This window comes from Rhinoderma darwinii, chromosome 9 (assembly GCF_050947455.1).
Source record: "Rhinoderma darwinii isolate aRhiDar2 chromosome 9, aRhiDar2.hap1, whole genome shotgun sequence".
Lineage (NCBI taxonomy): Eukaryota > Metazoa > Chordata > Amphibia > Anura > Rhinodermatidae > Rhinoderma > Rhinoderma darwinii.
In genome coordinates, this window is record NC_134695.1 from 51,258,215 (window position 1) to 51,276,030 (window position 17,816).

General features: G+C 43.1%; 1 protein-coding gene across 1 annotated transcript in view; it reads right to left on the reverse strand.

Annotated features, from left to right (window-relative positions):
• Window positions 1-1,904: 1,904 nt before the first annotated feature.
• Window positions 1,905-17,816, reverse strand: part of FADS1 (fatty acid desaturase 1) — a 28,460-nt gene continuing 12,548 nt past the window's right edge. The window contains exons 6-12 of the mRNA XM_075837662.1: window positions 11,390-11,450; window positions 11,228-11,304; window positions 9,950-10,047; window positions 7,605-7,701; window positions 6,298-6,377; window positions 6,089-6,214; window positions 1,905-3,914 (exon numbers count right to left, since the gene is read on the reverse strand). Coding sequence (XP_075693777.1) covers window positions 3,863-3,914; window positions 6,089-6,214; window positions 6,298-6,377; window positions 7,605-7,701; window positions 9,950-10,047; window positions 11,228-11,304; window positions 11,390-11,450 — 591 coding nt within the window. The 3' untranslated portion in view covers window positions 1,905-3,862. The remainder of the gene's footprint in view (window positions 3,915-6,088; window positions 6,215-6,297; window positions 6,378-7,604; window positions 7,702-9,949; window positions 10,048-11,227; window positions 11,305-11,389; window positions 11,451-17,816) is intronic.

Here is a 17,816-nt window from a genome sequence, read left to right on the forward strand (position 1 = left end):
CGTGGTCCATTTTGTGTGTGAAAAAGCTAGCATAAACTGACGCATTTGTTAAAAAAAAAAAGCTAATTTTATTTTGTTCCATCTTATTCAAGAAACTTTCAGAAGAAAACTGGACTGTCTAAAAATATGATAAACCCCTTGAAGGAAACCTTGTGGGGTCTACTTGTGTGAATGAAGTCATTTATGGGGTGTTTCTAATGTTTCAGCAGCATTACGCCCCCCAGAAAACAGTATGCGGCTATAAAATCAAGTGCAGAATTCCTGGACCAAAAAGCCTCCTTTTATGCCAAGCCCTGGCACATGCCCGCACAGTGAATAAGGCACACATATTTGGTATCCCCATGCACGGGAGAAGTGGAAGAACGTGAAAGGAGATGAATTTTGGCCGTGGACTATACCGTGTGTGAAAAATACTAGCCTAAACTGACGCATTTGCTAAAAAAGTCCTGATTTTATTTTGTTCCATCTTATTCAAGAAACTTTCAGAAGAAAACTGGACTTGCTAAAAATATGATAAACCCCTTGAAGGAAACCTTGTGGGGTCTACTTGTGTGAATGAAGTCATTTATGGGGTGTTTCTAATGTTTCAGCCGCATTACACCCCCCAGAAAACAGTATGCGGCTATAAAATCAAATGCAAAATTCCTGGACCGAAAAGGCCAAAAAGCCTCCTTTTATGCCAAGCCCTGGCACATGCCCGCACAGTGAATAAGGCACACATATTTGGTATCCCCATGCACGGGAGAAGTGGAAGAATGTGAAAGGAGATTAATTTTGGCCGTGGTCCATACCGTGTGTGAAAAATGCTGATATAAACTGACGCAATTGTTAAATTCTTGCATTTTTTTCCAATTTTGCCCACTTTAGAGAAAAAAAAAAAATGATATATACTGACAAATGCCACTAAAACAAAGCCCTATCTGTCCTTTAAAAAGAGTGTAAAATTCTAAGATGAACTTTATTCACCTGCTGAGTTATAGTCATCTAAAGAAGCGCATAGCAAAATTGTGAAATTTGCTCTGGTCATTTAGCTGTAAAACAGCCTAGTCCTTAACCGGTTAATCAGCCCTGGATCTGTCAGATTTTTCACTCTCTGTATACACACACGTAGCGGATTTGTTGTGGATTTTCCAGAGTATCTGCAGCAAAATCCGCTCTGCAATCCACACTTGTGGGTTTTGCTGTGGATTTCACCCCACTACATTGAAAAGGATGAAATCCACAGTGAACATCCAGAACAGAGCATGTTGTATACTAGAAAGTCTGAATCATGCTCTGATTTCCGTGTGGAGAATATTCAGCTGCATGTGGATGAGTCTCATCCACTTGGCCTCAACAGTTTCCCGCGGCTTTCCTACCACATTTCTGGATAGGAAATCCGCTACGTATGCAGGGGACCTAAACCTTCCAATGTTTCCACCATCAGCTGCCAGCGATTCTGGATGACCACAGGTGCTTCATGCCCAGGGAGAATACGACATTGACATTTCCATGGCCAGGATGACAACTGCAAGTTTTTGGCCTAGTTCACACAGAGTCTATTGATGTGGAAACTGCGGCAAAAAACTTCCATAATCGCCTCCCACTGATTGCAATGGGAGCCAGAGGTGTTTTTTTCCCCACAAACTGAAAAAAAAACACTCATGGGGGGGAAATAACGACATGCTCTTTCTTCCCGCGGTTCCGTCTCAGACCTCACATTGACATCAAGAGGAAGTGGTTTTCACAGCGTTTTTTTTTGTCCACGGCGCTCAATGGCTATGGCGGAAAAGTGCAGGGAGGTCGAAATCTGCCTGCAGAAAAAAATATGTGAACTAGTCCTTACAGGGTCACATCTGCGTAACATGATGGAATATTAAATAAAAAACAAATCTCAAGACTGAAATACGTGGCGTGCAACAATGTTAAATAATCTAGCAGCCTTTATTACATCCATGTAGCAGTGAAAACGCGTCTAGCTTAGAATACAATCTTTATAATCAACCAGCAATTTATATTAAAACGAAATCATTAATTGGATGTTCTGCGTAAAAGTTGTCACGTTTTGACTAGTAAGACCCCATAACTTTTTTTAATTTAATTATTATACTTAGAAAACAAAGTTACAGCACGAGGCTTTGTAGGTATCAAACTGGATGTAGCACTAAGGACTTAAAAAATATTAGTATTAGTAAAACATTAGAAGATCAGTGGGATCAAGTTTTCATCGGAAGGCATTTGGTGTAGGTGTTCTTTATAGCAAGTTCCTAAAATATTTAGCTAATCTTTCACTATATTGTATCATATGATCAACAATTATCTCGGTCACTATGGTACCAACATTTTTGAATACAATCAATTTAAAGAGGTCCATCAGCGAAATGATGCTGGTTCTGGATGAAATTTTTTTCTCATCTCTCACAACCCGATTTAAATCATGTCTGACAGTCTGGTTACTATGGACACCGTGCCTAACAACCAATGTTTTCAATAGGGTTGTCAGGCAGGATGTCCCTAGCAATCAGTGTATCACATTTGGCTCATGGTGGAATCACCAGTGAAATGGGTGCAGGGAACAGAAAGGAATCATTTAATGTTAAACTTACAGCTTATTGCACATGTTTTTCTGAAAAAAAAAAAAAAATCTCTACATTTTTGGCAACTGTTCAGGCAGCTGATCAATTAGAGTGCAATACAAAACTAAGCCACTAGATGGCAGACTATCACACCCAAAAGCTTTTTATTTGTTTTCCAGAGACAAAAAAAAATAAAAGATGTTAAAATAATACAATACTTTATATACTTATATTTAGATTTCTTCACTGTTCCCTTGCTGCCGCTGTTCATCCCTGCGTGATGTGTCACGTTAACTGACCAACCAATCACAGCCTGCTACATAAACATGTCGACCATAATGACGTCACTATAGAGAGTGACTCGTTCGTCTGCTTACGTGACACACCAATCCATATCATCCAAGCCTGTACACATGTGCCAGAGTTGTTGCAGAAATTTCTGCGACCAATAGTCTGTACCATAGATCTGAATGGCTTTGTTTCTGGAGCGTGTGTATGGATTTTTACATATGTATCGAACAGTAGCAGAAATTGTTGCAACAAATCTGCCACGTATATAAAGGAGATGAATCTTTGTCATGTTTTTATCTGTCACTTGTGTTCTAGTATCTAATGTCCACTTGTATCCTTTCATGATGCACTGCAAACTTTTCTATAGTTTTACTTATCTGAAAAGCACAAATTATTTTCTGATTACCAAAAGCTAGCACTCTATAGACGGAATATGTTGCTTAAAATTCAGCACTCCGTCTACCCCGTAGGGTGCCTCTGTACTGCACAGTATCCTCCCCTAGTAGCAATGCTTCTAGGGAAGAACAGCTCTGATATACAGTTGGTTATAAAGCATGCCATCGATGCCAAAAAAGTCTTTATATGAAATCAGAGGCACAGAGAGGTACAACTTGGGACCGTAGATTTCGACACATACAGCTGTAGGAATAAAGACGTACTAATCTTTAGGGGGTTTGTAGTAAGAATGGGTTTAGCTCCGCTGTACTCGTCACACTCCATTATAAAACACATCGCTTTCATTGTTAATTCAAACAAATGCAGGATACAAAATTGTTAGTCCTTGAATAATATTCATTCAATTGTCATTGTTTTGATGAATGGATGTTTCAGCTTCATGAACTAAAAATTTCAGCTTCAGTCCTGAAGGGCTTAAAAGGAGCCGGTCGTTTACATTGCAGACCAGACATTAGAGGAACGATGAGAGACAACTGCAGAAGTATCCAATCTCCATCTCTATTTGAGCTTCTTTATATCTTCCGCGTAGATCCTGCTGCATTAGACAGAGGGCGCTCTTCTTACTTGTGTAGATAGGCATCTAGCCATAGATCACCAGACTCTTTCAGAGAGCTGTAGGAAACAGACAAACATTCTATATATTACACAATATTTTTATATAATAAGTCACTCATAGAAAGTTCATTTTAAACAGAGTAAAATGAAACTATATAGGGAAGGTCCCTGTTTTGGACATGGCCTAATTAATACTCCTCACACGGCCATGATACACCTGCATTTTAGGGTCGGTATTACAGTTGCAAAAGCAGACCCCCCCCCTGTGGTTGTACTGAACCAAGTTTACAGTAGATCACCATAGCGTTCTATGGTGATTTATAGTCTATGGAAACCTATGATGCCATTTTTAATGTGATGTATGTATTTTGGAATACTAAGTACTTTTCTAATATACTTTTATAAAAACTTTTCAGCACTGCAGCTGTCAGTCAAAACTGTTAGGGTATGTGCACACACACTAATTACGTCCGTAATTGACGGACGTATTTCGGCCGCAAGTACCGGACCGAACTCAGTGCAGGGAGCCGGGCTCCTAGCATTAAACTTATGTACGATGCTAGGAGTCCCTGCCTCGCTGCAGGACAACTGTCCCGTACTGTAATCATGTTTTCAGTACGGGACAGTAGTTCCACGGAGAGGCAGGGACTCCTAGCATCGTACATAAGTATGATGCTAGGAGCCCGGCTCCCTGCAGTGTGTTCGGTCCACTACTTGCGGCCGAAATACGTCCGTCAATTACGGACGTAATTAGTGTGTGTGCACATACCCTTAGTAAGCTGGTTTGACGGCTCGGCTGAGAGCGGATCCTGTGTACCTCTGACTCCTCATCTAACCCTAAGGCTGGGTTCACACGAGCATGTTCGGTTCGTAAAGGACGGAACGTATTTCGGCCGCAAGTCCCGGACCGAACACAGTGCAGGGAGCCGGGCTCCTAGCATCATAGTTATGTACAACGCTAGGAGTCCCTGTCTCTCCGTGGAACTACTGTCCCGTACTGTAATCATGATTACAGTGCGGGACAGTTGTCCCTGAGCGAGGCAGGGATTCCTTGCGTCGTACATAACTATGATGCTAGGAGCCCGGCTCCCTGCAGTGTGTTCGGTCCGACACCTTTACGGATGTAACATGCTCGTGTGAACCCAGCCTAAGGCCTTATTCACACGAACGTGTGCATTTTGCGCGTACAAAAAAACGCTGCGTTTTTTGCGCGTTGCAGTTCCGTGTGTCATAAGTGTTTGCTGCACGGCTGCGTGATTTTCACGCATATGCCAGCCTTACGACACGCGGTTTTGATGTTTAGAAAAAGAAATGAAGGCGGTGCTTTTATTTTTTCCTTCATTTCTTGATCTACTGTTGCGCGAATCACGCGCGACACACGGAAGTGCTTCCGTGTGCTGCACGTGATTTTCACGCACCCATTGACTTCAATGGGTGCGTGATGCGCGAAAAACAGCCAAGTATAGGACATGTCGTGAGTGTTACGCAGCGGATGCACGCTGCGTGAAAATCACGGAATGTCTGAACGGCCCCATTGACTAACATAGATCCGTGCGAAGTGCGTATCACGGTTGTTAAACACGTTCATCTGAATAAAGCCTTAGGGTATGTTCACACGCGAAACGAACGGCTGTAAATTTGATTTTCGGCCGTTTTTTTCGGCCGTTTTTTGGAGCTGTTTTTCTATTAACACAATGAAAGACGACTCCAAAAACGGCTCAAAAAGTGACCTGCATTTCTTTTTACAGGGCATTTTTTTAAGCACCGTTTTTTCAAACGGCCGTGTAAAAAAACGCCCCGTCGGAACAAAACGCAGTTTTTCCTATTGAAATCAATGGGCAGATATCTGGAGGCGTTCAGCTTTAGTTTTTCGAGGTGTTTACGCCCACGAAAAACGGCTGAAAATAAGCCGTGTGAACATACCCTAATACTAATAAGTATTTGGGTTAGATGAGGTGTCGGAGAGCCACAGGAGCCCAACTCATTGACGGCGCTGAAACAAAGGAATTTTTAAATAAAAGTATAATAGAAAAGTGCTTTGTATCCCAAAATACATACATTACATAAAAAATGGCACCAAAGTTTACCAAGTCTAGTTCAGTAGAGCCACGTTGGTCCAAGTGTTGCAGCCCTAATACAGCCGTGTAAAAAACAGCCTAGACCTCCAAAATAGGTGCTCAGGAATCTCAGGGTCGCGAGATAATGATAAAAACCTGGATAGAGTCACTTACTGGACTATGTCAGCGAATGCAGTATACAGTGGTTTGGATTGGTACTCAATGCCATACTTCTTGCAGAGTGAGCGTATAAGAGGTGCCACTTTCGAGTAGTTGTGTCTTGGCATTGTGGGGAACAAACTGGAGATCGAAAATGACGATGGTGAAATATTAGGATAAACATGGTTTACATATTAGCGACATTTCCAGTGCGGTTTACTTACTGATGCTCGATCTGAAAATTGAGATGTCCACTAAACCAATCGTTAAAGAAAGACTGGTCCACGTTACAAGTAGCTTGCAGCTGTGCGAAAGAAGGAGAAGTGTTAATGCACAAAGGTGCTGAATCAATAATTAAATAGGATACAGTCCAGCTTAGGATGTAGTCCACACACCACGTAGGCCATACACAACGACCGTGCCCATAATTCCGGTCCGTGATTACGGCCGCGGACAGTCATCCGCAGTTGCGGGTTGTGCTCCCATTATAATGTATAGAAGCACAGTCCGTAAAATAAAAAAAAAGGACGTTCTATTTTTTACGGAAGGTTTCTACGGCACAGACACCTTCCTGTACATATACGGGAAGGTGTCCGTCGGTCATACAAATGAATAAGTCCGTAATTCCGGATGAATTCTACGGTCGTGTGCATGGGGCCTTAGTCAGTGGAGGAGGTTTTCTACTTGGACCCCTACGATAAGCTGAAAACAGCCATTTCTAAACATAAAACTCTTCACTCTGGGTAAAAAGATGATGTTGGAGCTCATCATGGTTTCTGATTAGCTGAAGGATACGGGGTTAACATTTTAGTAAAGGGGACATCAGACACCCCTTTTAACAGTAAAAGCTGAGCATTATCCGATATGATGAAATGACATATATATTTATAAGAGGAAATTATATGAACTGTAGCCGCTGTTTATCACACACTATAGACAGGAACAGGCTGCTGCAAGCAATAGTCTGTATTCTGCTAATTGGTGTGCAAGTCTCAAGCTTTGAAATGCAAAAGTTGTTAAAATGGGGTCTCCAAGAGCTGATTTCGGTGGAAATAACATTTGATAAACTGCTGCATCCTTGAATGCAGCTAAAATAACTAGATTCTACTGATGACTTTGTGTAATTTCCCATCCACTACACAAAATTTATGGGGAAAGTATTGATCTTTAAACATTATCTGCCTCATATCCTTAAACTGGGGTTACTGAAAGATTTAACAAGCCTGCCCACCCCCCTCCCCCGCCCATAAGGAGTGTGAGGGAGCACACGTGTTCAAGCTACTCAGACTCTTTCAAAAGTGAACAAGTCTACTAAGCCGGAAGGTGCCCAAGGGGGCAGGGACGCGCTACTTCACATAGTCATTTAGTGATTAGTGGGTGCCCAAAATGCACCACTTTCATGGTAAAAAGCCATAATTGTGACACCCCTTAAAAGAGGGAATGCAGCCCTGAGTGTAACGTTTTCGGCATGAACTCCAATACATATAAAATATTGCTAGGACTAAAAATGGTAGAGCATAAAGACTATTACCTGTGCAGACAGCCATTCCTTGTTATCATCATAGTCTATGTGCATCGGAATATGGTTCATTTGTGTCACCCAAACAAACCAGTTACTCTCTAGGAATCTAAAACAAATTACAAGAATGGTCATGTGGGCGTCAGATTCAAAGGAAAAAATAGTAATTCAAAACTATGGACCCCTACGGGTTCATTACAGGGTAATGAGGGCTGTCGGCACTGGTGGTATCTATCGTATGACAGTTCCGGAACCGCGTTATGGTTTTCGTTATAAACGGAAACCACAAGTCAGATGTGAACACAGCCTTACTTATAAACTAGTGTTCTTCAAAATATTATTCCAGAACTTGACATCACCCTGATGTTGTTCTGAATTCAGCCCCACAAGCCAAGAACTTTAGTAATGTGAGAGCACGTCATAGAAGTTGGTAAATTCAGGAATGTTCTCCACAAACCTTTAAGGAGGACCTATCGCTTCCTAGGAAACCTCATGAAGTAATAGAAAAACTTTCTGCAATATATATGATTAGGAAAATTAAAAAAATGTCCTCTCTAATTGAATTCAAAATCTCACCGGTATCCTGTGTATTATGGAGGATGAGGATAGAAGAAGCAGCAGAGGTAAATCCTGTCACAGCTTTCTCCTCAGTGACTGCTGCTGGCTCTGTATGTATGTAGTGAGAGACTCAGATTAACCTTTTACAACAGCAGCTGTATCCTCCTCTAGCAGATTAACCCTTTACAAGCAGCTGTATCCTCCTCCTCTAGCTGGGATGCATAATACACAGGGAAATCTTATTACATGGCAGATAATTTAACAATATTCTGTATAAAGTAAAGTTCAGGCTCCTGGCTGTAGGTCAGACAAATCTTCACAATTTGCTTTTCGCTGATTTTTCGCCTATTACGAGGCATTGGGGAATTATTCACCTGGTTTGCGATTCACTCTTAGACAATTTTGTTAAAAAAAATAGGGGAGTTGATTCTCACATTGTATTCTATTGACCAGCAAATCGACAAAATTGTGAAAGAAGTGAATTGATTGGTGCATCCTAGCCTTCTCTGAGCATAAGGCTCCACCAGAAACCAAAGTGGCTCAGCTCTCACCTGAGAGCTTCTGTAGCTTCGTTTTAGCGATCAGTGGGAGTCTCAGTGCTCAGACCCCCACTGATCAAAACTTCTGACATGTCACTATGACGTCAGAAGTTTTCTGAAACTTTAGTTACCCTTTAAAGGGACTCTGTCACCACATTATAAGTGCCCTGTCTCCTATATAAGGAGATGGGCGCTGTAATGTAGGTGACAGTGATGCTTTTTATTTAAAAAAAACGATCTATTTTCACAACGTTAGGAGCGATTTTGGTTTATGCTAATGAGTTTCTTAATGCCCAAGTGGGCGTATTTTTACTTTCGACCAAGTGGGCGTTGTACAGAGGAGTGTATGACGGTGACCAATCGGCATCATGCACTCCTCTCCATTCATTTAGACAGCAGAATCGCGTTCTTACTAGAACATGATCTGCAGCCACATATACAGCGATTCTGCTTAATTAACGTTAATCCAGTGTCCTGATAATGAATACACATGACCATCCAGCCTGGACGTCATGTGTATTCAGAATCCTGACACTTCTGAATCTTTTCTGTGAGATTTACAGCAAGGGAAACGAAATCTCGTTTACCTCCGTAATCTCGCGAGATTTCGTATCCGTTGTTGGAATCTCACAGAAAAGATTCAGAAGTGTCAGGATTCTGAGTACACATGACGTCCAGGCTGGATGGTCATGTGTATTCATTATCAGGACACTGGATTAACGTTAATTAAGCAGAATCGCTGTGTATGTGGCTGCAGATCATGTTCTAGTAAGAACGCGATTCTGCTGTCTAAATGAATGGAGAGGAGTGCATGATGACGATTGGTCAGCGTCATGCACTCCTCTGTACAACGCCCACTTGGTCGAAAGTAAAAATACGCCCACTTGGGCATGAAGAAACTCATTAGGATAAACCAAAATCGCTCCTAACGTTGTGAAAATGGATCGTTTTTTTAAATAAAAAGCATTACTGTCACCTACATTACAGCGCCGATCTCCTTATATAGGAGACAGGGCACTTATAATGTGGTGACAGAGCCTCTTTAAGTCACAAGTCCACTCAGAAAGAATCTTACCAAACGCAAATTCAATGCTGGGCATGATATCTTACTGTGATAAGGTCATTGCTGAATATTGCAGATGTAGATGAATGTAGCAAATACTGAATTAACTACATAGTTGATAAAGATAAACCAAAGGACCAACTATACAGGATAATACTTTAACAATAGTATCAAAGGTGCAGTGTACACTTACTTACCTGACTAACATGAAGAGACTGATGGTGCCGCTGATCCCAACCAGCGGAATATACATCATGCCAAACCTCACATAGAATGAAATCATCCAGGCCAGATCCTGTGGAGAAAATGAAAACAGACACGTTCTGAAATTGATGCTTAACAAGTGTTTTAGATCGGGGGAGGGGGTGGTATTTCGCTATGGGGTTCTTCTAAAATGAATGCCCCTGTCTACAGGACCAGAAGAATGCAACTTTTGTGATAAAAATTTTGAAACATCTAATGGTAGTAAATGGGAGTATAGAAGGCTATATCTTATGACCATACACTACACTACACTCCTAGCCTACGCTCAGACAATCTGCCATTCTTTGGACACTACTATTCACTATTAGGGTATGTGCACACACACTAATTACGTCCGTAATTGACGGACGTATTTCGGCCGCAAGTAGTGGACCGAACACAGTGCAGGGAGCCGGGCTCCTAGCATCATACTTATGTACGATGCTAGGAGTCCCTGCCTCGCTGCGGGACAACTGTCCCGTACTGTAATCATGTTTTCAGTACGGGACAGTAGTTCCACAGAGAGGCAGGGACTCCTAGCATCGTACATAAGTATGATGCTAGGAGCCCGGCTCCCTGCACTGAGTTCGGTCCGGGACTTGCGGCCGAAATACGTCCGTCAATTACGGACGTAATTAGTGTGTGTGCACATACCCTTACTGCATCATATATTAATAACTGATCACGAATTTTCCATTTCAAGGTACGCAATATTGGGTTGGAATGATTTTTACTATGATGATTGGAACATTTTATGTGTGGTAAAAAGCATACAATCTAGCCACACTCATTTTGGACACTTTAAAAGGGGTCGTCTAACGCTGATCACTGCGGGTCTGACTTTTCTAACCGCAGGGGATCACGACTGCAGGATAGTGGCCATTTAATGCATTGACAGGACGGGTCCGCCAGAGCAGAAGACACTCTTACATGCCCTTCTCTATAAACAGTGATATGAATATCTGTGGTTTATATTGGCGACTATTGCTAGTACTACTTTGATTTGTTGCCTACGTTAATAGTTGAAGAATATTTAAGTTAGAGATCGGCAAAACGACAGATGTAAAAAAAAAATTATGTTGTTTATGAACACCTTGAATTCTATCCAAAAAACCCTTGGTTCAGAGGTCCATAAAACCCAGGTTAAAAACTTTCGTGTTGGGGTGACTTACTCATGGTGGCAAACTCCTTCTCCCCGAAGCATCTACCGGCCACAATGACAACATACTCACCGCCCACTGCTTGCGTTGCACAGCAAAGTAGAAGATATACCATTGAAAATAGAGTGGAATAAGTGCCGGAGGACCAACTAAGGAGGAAACAAGTATAGTATAAAAAGTCAGGGTCCAGACAATATTCTCCACATCTTCAGCTCTATGCAGTCAGATACTCACTTAAGAAGAAATACTTGTGCTGGTGATTATATGGCATGTGTTTCTTCTTTTTAATTCCAAGCTGTAAAAAATGACAAACAGAATTATTATGAGTCCATAAAAGACTATGGCGCTCTAAGTTACTGTCATATAGTATTTCCTACTCCTTATCCCTTAGGCAAAGGTGGAGCATTTTGTACTGCCCTTGCTGTGAGCTTTAACCCTGTCATTTGACATCACTTTGTACATTATCCCTTTACCGTGACATTAATATTTCCATTATTCTTAGGGTATGTTCACACGCTTAACCAAAAACGTCTGAAAATACAGAGCTGTTTTCAAGGGAAAACAGCTCCTGATTTTCAGCCCTTTTTTAAGCCGGTCGCGTTTTTCGCAGCGTTTTTGCAGCTGTTTTGTATAGAGTCAATGCGAAAAACGTCTCAAGAAGTAACATGCACTTCTTTTTCGCGAGCGTTTTTTTACGCAGCCGTTATGAAAAACGGCCGCATAAAAAACGTCCTGTCAGAACAGAACGCCGTATTTCCTATTGAAATCAATGGGCAGATGTTTGTAGGCGTTCTGCTTCCGATTTTTCAGCCGTTTTTCGGGACGTTTACGGCCCGAAAAACTGCTGAAAATAGGTCGTGTGAACATAACCTAAAGCTGTGGCATGACGGTGTAGATTATGCCCATACTGTGATTTCAACATGTACATTGTCCTTATACAGTGACAACACGGTGTGCATTATCCTTGCGTTTTGACATCACTGTGTGCATTAACAAAGTATTGTAGACTTCCGGTTCCGGCGCGCACATGAGTAGACGCGAGTAAGGAGAGCTCCGTTAACCCGACTCGAAAACCGGGGTCCCGAGGCTTTGTTACCTGACCTGAGGCTGCTGGCCGATAACCCTACGTACAGGCTTCTCTCCGGCGTATGGAGAGATATCTGGTGAAAACCGGGACCCCAGGATTAAAATCACAGGCCCTGCAGACTGACGACATGATGCCGCTGGGGAAAATGGCGCCTGAGCCGGCCAGGAACACGAGGATTACGAGTTCGCGCTCGGCATCACAACCTCCTCTGGTGCAGCCAGAAGTGGAAGAAGGTGAGCCTGAGACTATGTTTCACAATATGGACATTTCATGTCGAGTCTTGGCCAGGGAAGTAGCGAAACTTATAGCCCCAGATATTACAGCTTCTCTGGAGGCGACGGTGTCGAAATTATTGCACCAAATTCAGTCGGATGTTTCAGCTCAGGCGGAAAGACTTAACGATTTGGAACAACGGTTCAGTTTATTGGAGGATGAGCTAGCGGGAACACAGGAGGAGGTGAAGAAGGTGATAGCTTGCAACCTACAGCTGGTTGATAAAGTGGATGACCTGGAGAATCGCTCGAGGAGGAGCAATTTACGTATTATTGGGCTCCCAGAGTCTATACCAGCAGGACAGCTGTTAAAGTTGTGTGCGGTGGAGTTGCCTCAGGCGCTGGGATTGCCAGCCCCGCTGAGAGCGGAGAGAGCTCATAGAGTGGGACCGATGCGAAGTGTGACCCAAGATGGCGCCCCAGCACGACCGCGACCAGTCATTGTGAAGTACCTGGACTATGTGGATAAAACGAATGTATTACAGGCATACCGAAGGTCATCGGCACAAGTGAGAGTACGAGGCAGCAGAATCTTAATGTTTGGAGATTACTCGGCTGAGGTTACACGTAAGCGGCGGGCTTTTAGCACGGTGTGCTCTCTACTGGTCCAGAAACGCATTCGGTTCTCTTTGATGTTTCCCGCCATTCTCAGGATCTTCGAACCCGGCGGTGGGGTGGAATCGTTTTCTTCTCCAGGGGAGGCGGCTAAATTTGTGGAGAGATTGTCTAAAGACAATAATGGTGATAGCCAGACACACAGGGACGGATTGCCTCGCAGGGGACGTTCCAGAAACAGGAGTATCAGGAGGGGTCTCACCTCTTCTTCCCCGGATTGAAGGGAGCTGTCCAGGCGGAGATGGAAGAAATCTCATGTTATTTTAAAGTTCCACATTGTTTGAGATAGAATTGTTATACCTATCGGTGCATCGGGGGTTGAGGTCTGCTGATGTTAATGGTAGGGGTGGGTCCAGCTGAAGTGAGGCTTGAGGAAATTTTTCTTGCAAGGAGTCGGGTGGGAGTGTAAGGTGCTGTTGATATTTTAAGGGTATACAGGGAGTTCATGGTATACCAAAGGGTTTCTAGAGGTGGAATGCACAGAGATTCCACGCCAAAATGTGCGAAAAAAGAGAAGTCTGAAAGTAATAATGATCTGTTGTTGGGGTTTCAATTTTGTTTTATGTTTAGGGAGGGGGAAGGAGGGGGGGAAACTGTCTCGGTGGATGAGGTTTGCTTTGCCATTACTGTGAGATGCCTAAGGTAATTACATGGAATGTGAAGGGACTGCAGTCCCCACATAAACGCATGATGGTTCTTCGCCACCTGAAAAAGTTGAAAGCGGATATAGCGATTTTACAGGAAACCCATTTATTGGAACGTGATTTCCAGAGAATGAGTAAATTATGGGTGGGCACGGTAATGGGTTCTCCAGCAGTTAATGGCAAGGCGGGCGTCTTACTTCTCATACACAAAAGAATTGAATGTTCTGTGGTTACTTTTGAGCGGGATGAGGGGGGTAGATATTTGCATGTGATCTTGGAGGGTGCCATGGGGAGAGTGAGTCTGTACTGTATATATGCACCAAATGACAACAATCGGGTCTTTTTTAAATTTCTGGAAGGAAAACTTTTAGCGGATAAAGAACCTCAGATTCTGCTGGGAGGGGATCTTAATTCGGTCTTATGTACAACAGAGGACAGGAGAAGGGGGGATGGTAGGATGTTGGTTGAAAGAACACATGATAAAGTCTTGGCCCCATTAATGTCTTCCACGGGCATGGTAGATGTATGGAGAACACAATTTCCATTAGGTAGAGAATTCACTCATTTTTCTCATGCGCATACCGCATGGTCGCGTATTGACTATTTTATGGCTTCTCCGGTGCTCCTCTCTAGGATCCTCAGTGCTCGAATAGAGGACTTGGTGATATCAGACCATTCACCGGTTTCTTTGATCTTGGCAGATACGTTTAAAAGGGGGTCGGATATATTGTGGAAATTTCCGTCATTTCTGGCAACTGATGAATCCTTTCAATCCTGCTTGAAGGGCTGGTTAGGGGAATATAGTCAGGAAAATCAAGCTCATAGAGATAACAGCCACTTGTTTTGGGACACAGCCAAGGCAGTGCTGAGGGGGAGGATCATTTCCTATGTTGCGTCGCTTAAACGAAAAACCAACAAACATTATAACGAGTCTAGCAGAAATCTTCGCATGAAATACACAGCGTACTTGGCAAACTCGACATTAGCGCTTAGGGGGGACTGGCTCACGGCAAAGGCAGAGTTTGAAAGGTGGCTGGATAAAAAAGAAAGGTTCCAGAGAGAGCAAACAACTGCGCATTTTTTCAGATATGGGAACAAATCAGGTTCCCTGCTGGCTAAAATGGCGAAAGGACAATTTCGCCCGACTCACATAGGGGGGTTGAGAGATGGGAATGGGGAAGTACAGAAAGATCCAAAAGTCGTCAATGGTATACTGGGAGATTATTACACTGCGCTATATGCACAGGACATTTCGGAGAGGATTGAGGGGAGGGAGTTTCTGGACTCCGTAGCGTTACCATCTCTCTCGGACTCTGATAGAGAAGCATTAAACGCATTGATCACGGAACAAGAGATAATATCGACCATTAAATCATTGACGAATAACAAAGCGCCAGGGCCAGATGGATTTTCTAGTGATTTTTACAAACTTATGAGGGAGGAAGTCACGCCCATTTTATTGCCGGTGTATAATCGTATGCTGTTAAATAAGGAATTCTTGAAGTCGGGCAATGTAGCTTATATTAAAGTATTGTACAAGGATGGGAAAGACCCGGCTAACCCGGGGTCCTATCGACCAATCTCTTTGATAAATCAGGATGTTAAAATATTGTCAAAGATACTGGCAGATAGGTTGGCTATGTTTCTCCCTAATTTGATCGGGCCACACCAGGTGGGTTTTGTCAAGGGGAGGTCGGCGGTCAAAAACATACGCACGGTTTTGGCGGTTCAAGACGCAATGAGGAATTCTAATATGGAGGGACATGATTCGCCAGCACTTTTAACGTTAGATGCCGAAAAGGCCTTCGATAATGTACACTGGGATTGGCTGAGGATAGTTCTAGATAGATTTGGGATACAAGGATTGTTCAGGAATTACCTGGAAGCGTTATATTCAGAACCTCTAGCTAGGGTGTTCACTGCAGGTTTTTTGTCAGCACCGATACATTTACAGAAGGGAACAAGGCAGGGATGCCCCCTGTCTCCGTTGCTGTTCGACTTGGCTTTGGAACCGCTAGCGAGACATCTCTTGTCATCCAGAGATTTTGAAGGGATTAAGGTTGGCAGCCAGGAGGTCAAGCTAACATGTTTTGCTGATGATCTTTTGTTATTTATGAAATCGCCTGGGGATCATTTGGGGGGGGTGCTGGAGAAGCTAAAATACTTCGGGTCCTTCTCAGGATATAAAGTCAATGCGCAAAAGAGTCAATTACTTTACTTGAAGGAATCAGGGGCAAGACCACCCTTGCAGGGCACGGTGGAAATAGCTAGATCGTATATTACATACCTGGGGATTAAAATAGGCAAATTTCCCTCTTCTCTCTATAAGCTAAATTATTCACCCTTGTTTGAAAAAATCCATAAGGAACTAAATCGATGGGCGTCATTGCCATTGTCGTTGTTTGGGAGGGCTGCTCTTTTAAAAATGATAAGCTTTGCTCGACTGTTATATCCAATGCAAACCATACCCATATTGATCAAGCACCTAGATAACCAGAAATTACAGACAGCATTTTTACAATTCTTGTGGCAAAGGAAGAGACCTAGGATTGCATATAAAAAGTTGGCACTGCCCAAAGTGGATGGAGGTATTCAGCTGCCACTTATACGATACTACAATTTAGCGGCCATCTGCAGACATATAGGGGATTGGATACATAACACTAATATGTACTCCAATGTTCAGCTGGAGCAGGAATTGGCGGGATCGGTTCCGCTGCAGGCCCTGCTACACATGTCATATGCTCAACTGCCTAATAACGTTAATGCAAGTCTGTTGCTGAAAGATACAATCGGTGCCTGGAAGGCGGTGCGGAAGCTTTTTGGTCTTCCGTATGGTCTTTCTAAATTCTGGCCGTTGTGGGATAACCCTATGTTTCCACAGGGGAGTCAGAATAAATTGTTTTCGCAGTGGAAAGATGAAGGGATCAAGGTCCTGGGCCAACTCATGAATGTTGAGGAGGGGAGATGGCTTACGTGGCAGGAGGTCTCTAGCAAATACAATTTGAGGGAAAATCAATATTTGCAATATGCTCAAATAACAGGGTTATGTAAAAACAAAGTCCGCAATATTGATGGAGTAGAGATACGGGGAGCATTTGATGGGATGGTGCCGCAGGGTGGTGCGGGGAGAAGTCTTGCAAGTTTATATGGTAAACTTCGGAATGCTCATCTTGATTCCTTTAGTACTTCCTGCTTTAGAACGTGGGAGTTGGAGCTGGAGGATCCAGACATCTCCAGCAAAATACGAGATGGATGGGAGAGGGTGAGGAAGGTCATGGTAAATGAACAGTGGCGTGAGATGCACTTCAGGCTTATGCACAGAGCGACATACGCCTTTAATTTATCCTATAGGGACGCTCCAGCACACTATCTGCGTAATTGTCCTAAATGCGACTTACATAAAGCCAATTTACTTCATGGGATGTGGTTGTGCCCACAAATTCGCACGTTTTGGGATCGGGCTTTACAATTTATTAAAGATACCTGGGGGGAGGAGGTGCACGCAAGCCCACAGGCAGTGTTGTTTCACTATATTCCTCTGGATCCAGGGGGGGAGGGACCACCTCTAGTGGCCCGGAAAGGAGTGCATATGGCTTTATTGGCTATCAAAAAGTGCATCTTGCGTCACTGGTTACAGGCATCGGTCCCGGAAATTGCGGAGGTCGTGATTACTCTCAAGACTTTATTGGGGTATGATAAGACGGACCTAGAAAGGCACAAAGAGAGGTCTACAGAACAATTTTTTAAAACTTGGCGTAAATTCATAGAGCAACATTATCCCACAGCAGAGATAGGGATGTTCATGCGCACATTTCGACACACATCATGGTATAGTTCACAGAGTATCCAGGGCACGCTAGGCATGCTGGTGGCTAGTTAAGAAAATGTTCACCGAGATGGGGGAGAGTTGGGGGGAGGGAAGGGAATTGTTGGTTGTGTTTTGTTTTACTGCATACCTTGTAACTTAATGATGACAAGTAAAATGAAAAATAATTTTGAAGCTGGAACACATTGTTATTTGGTGTATATATTAGTGTATG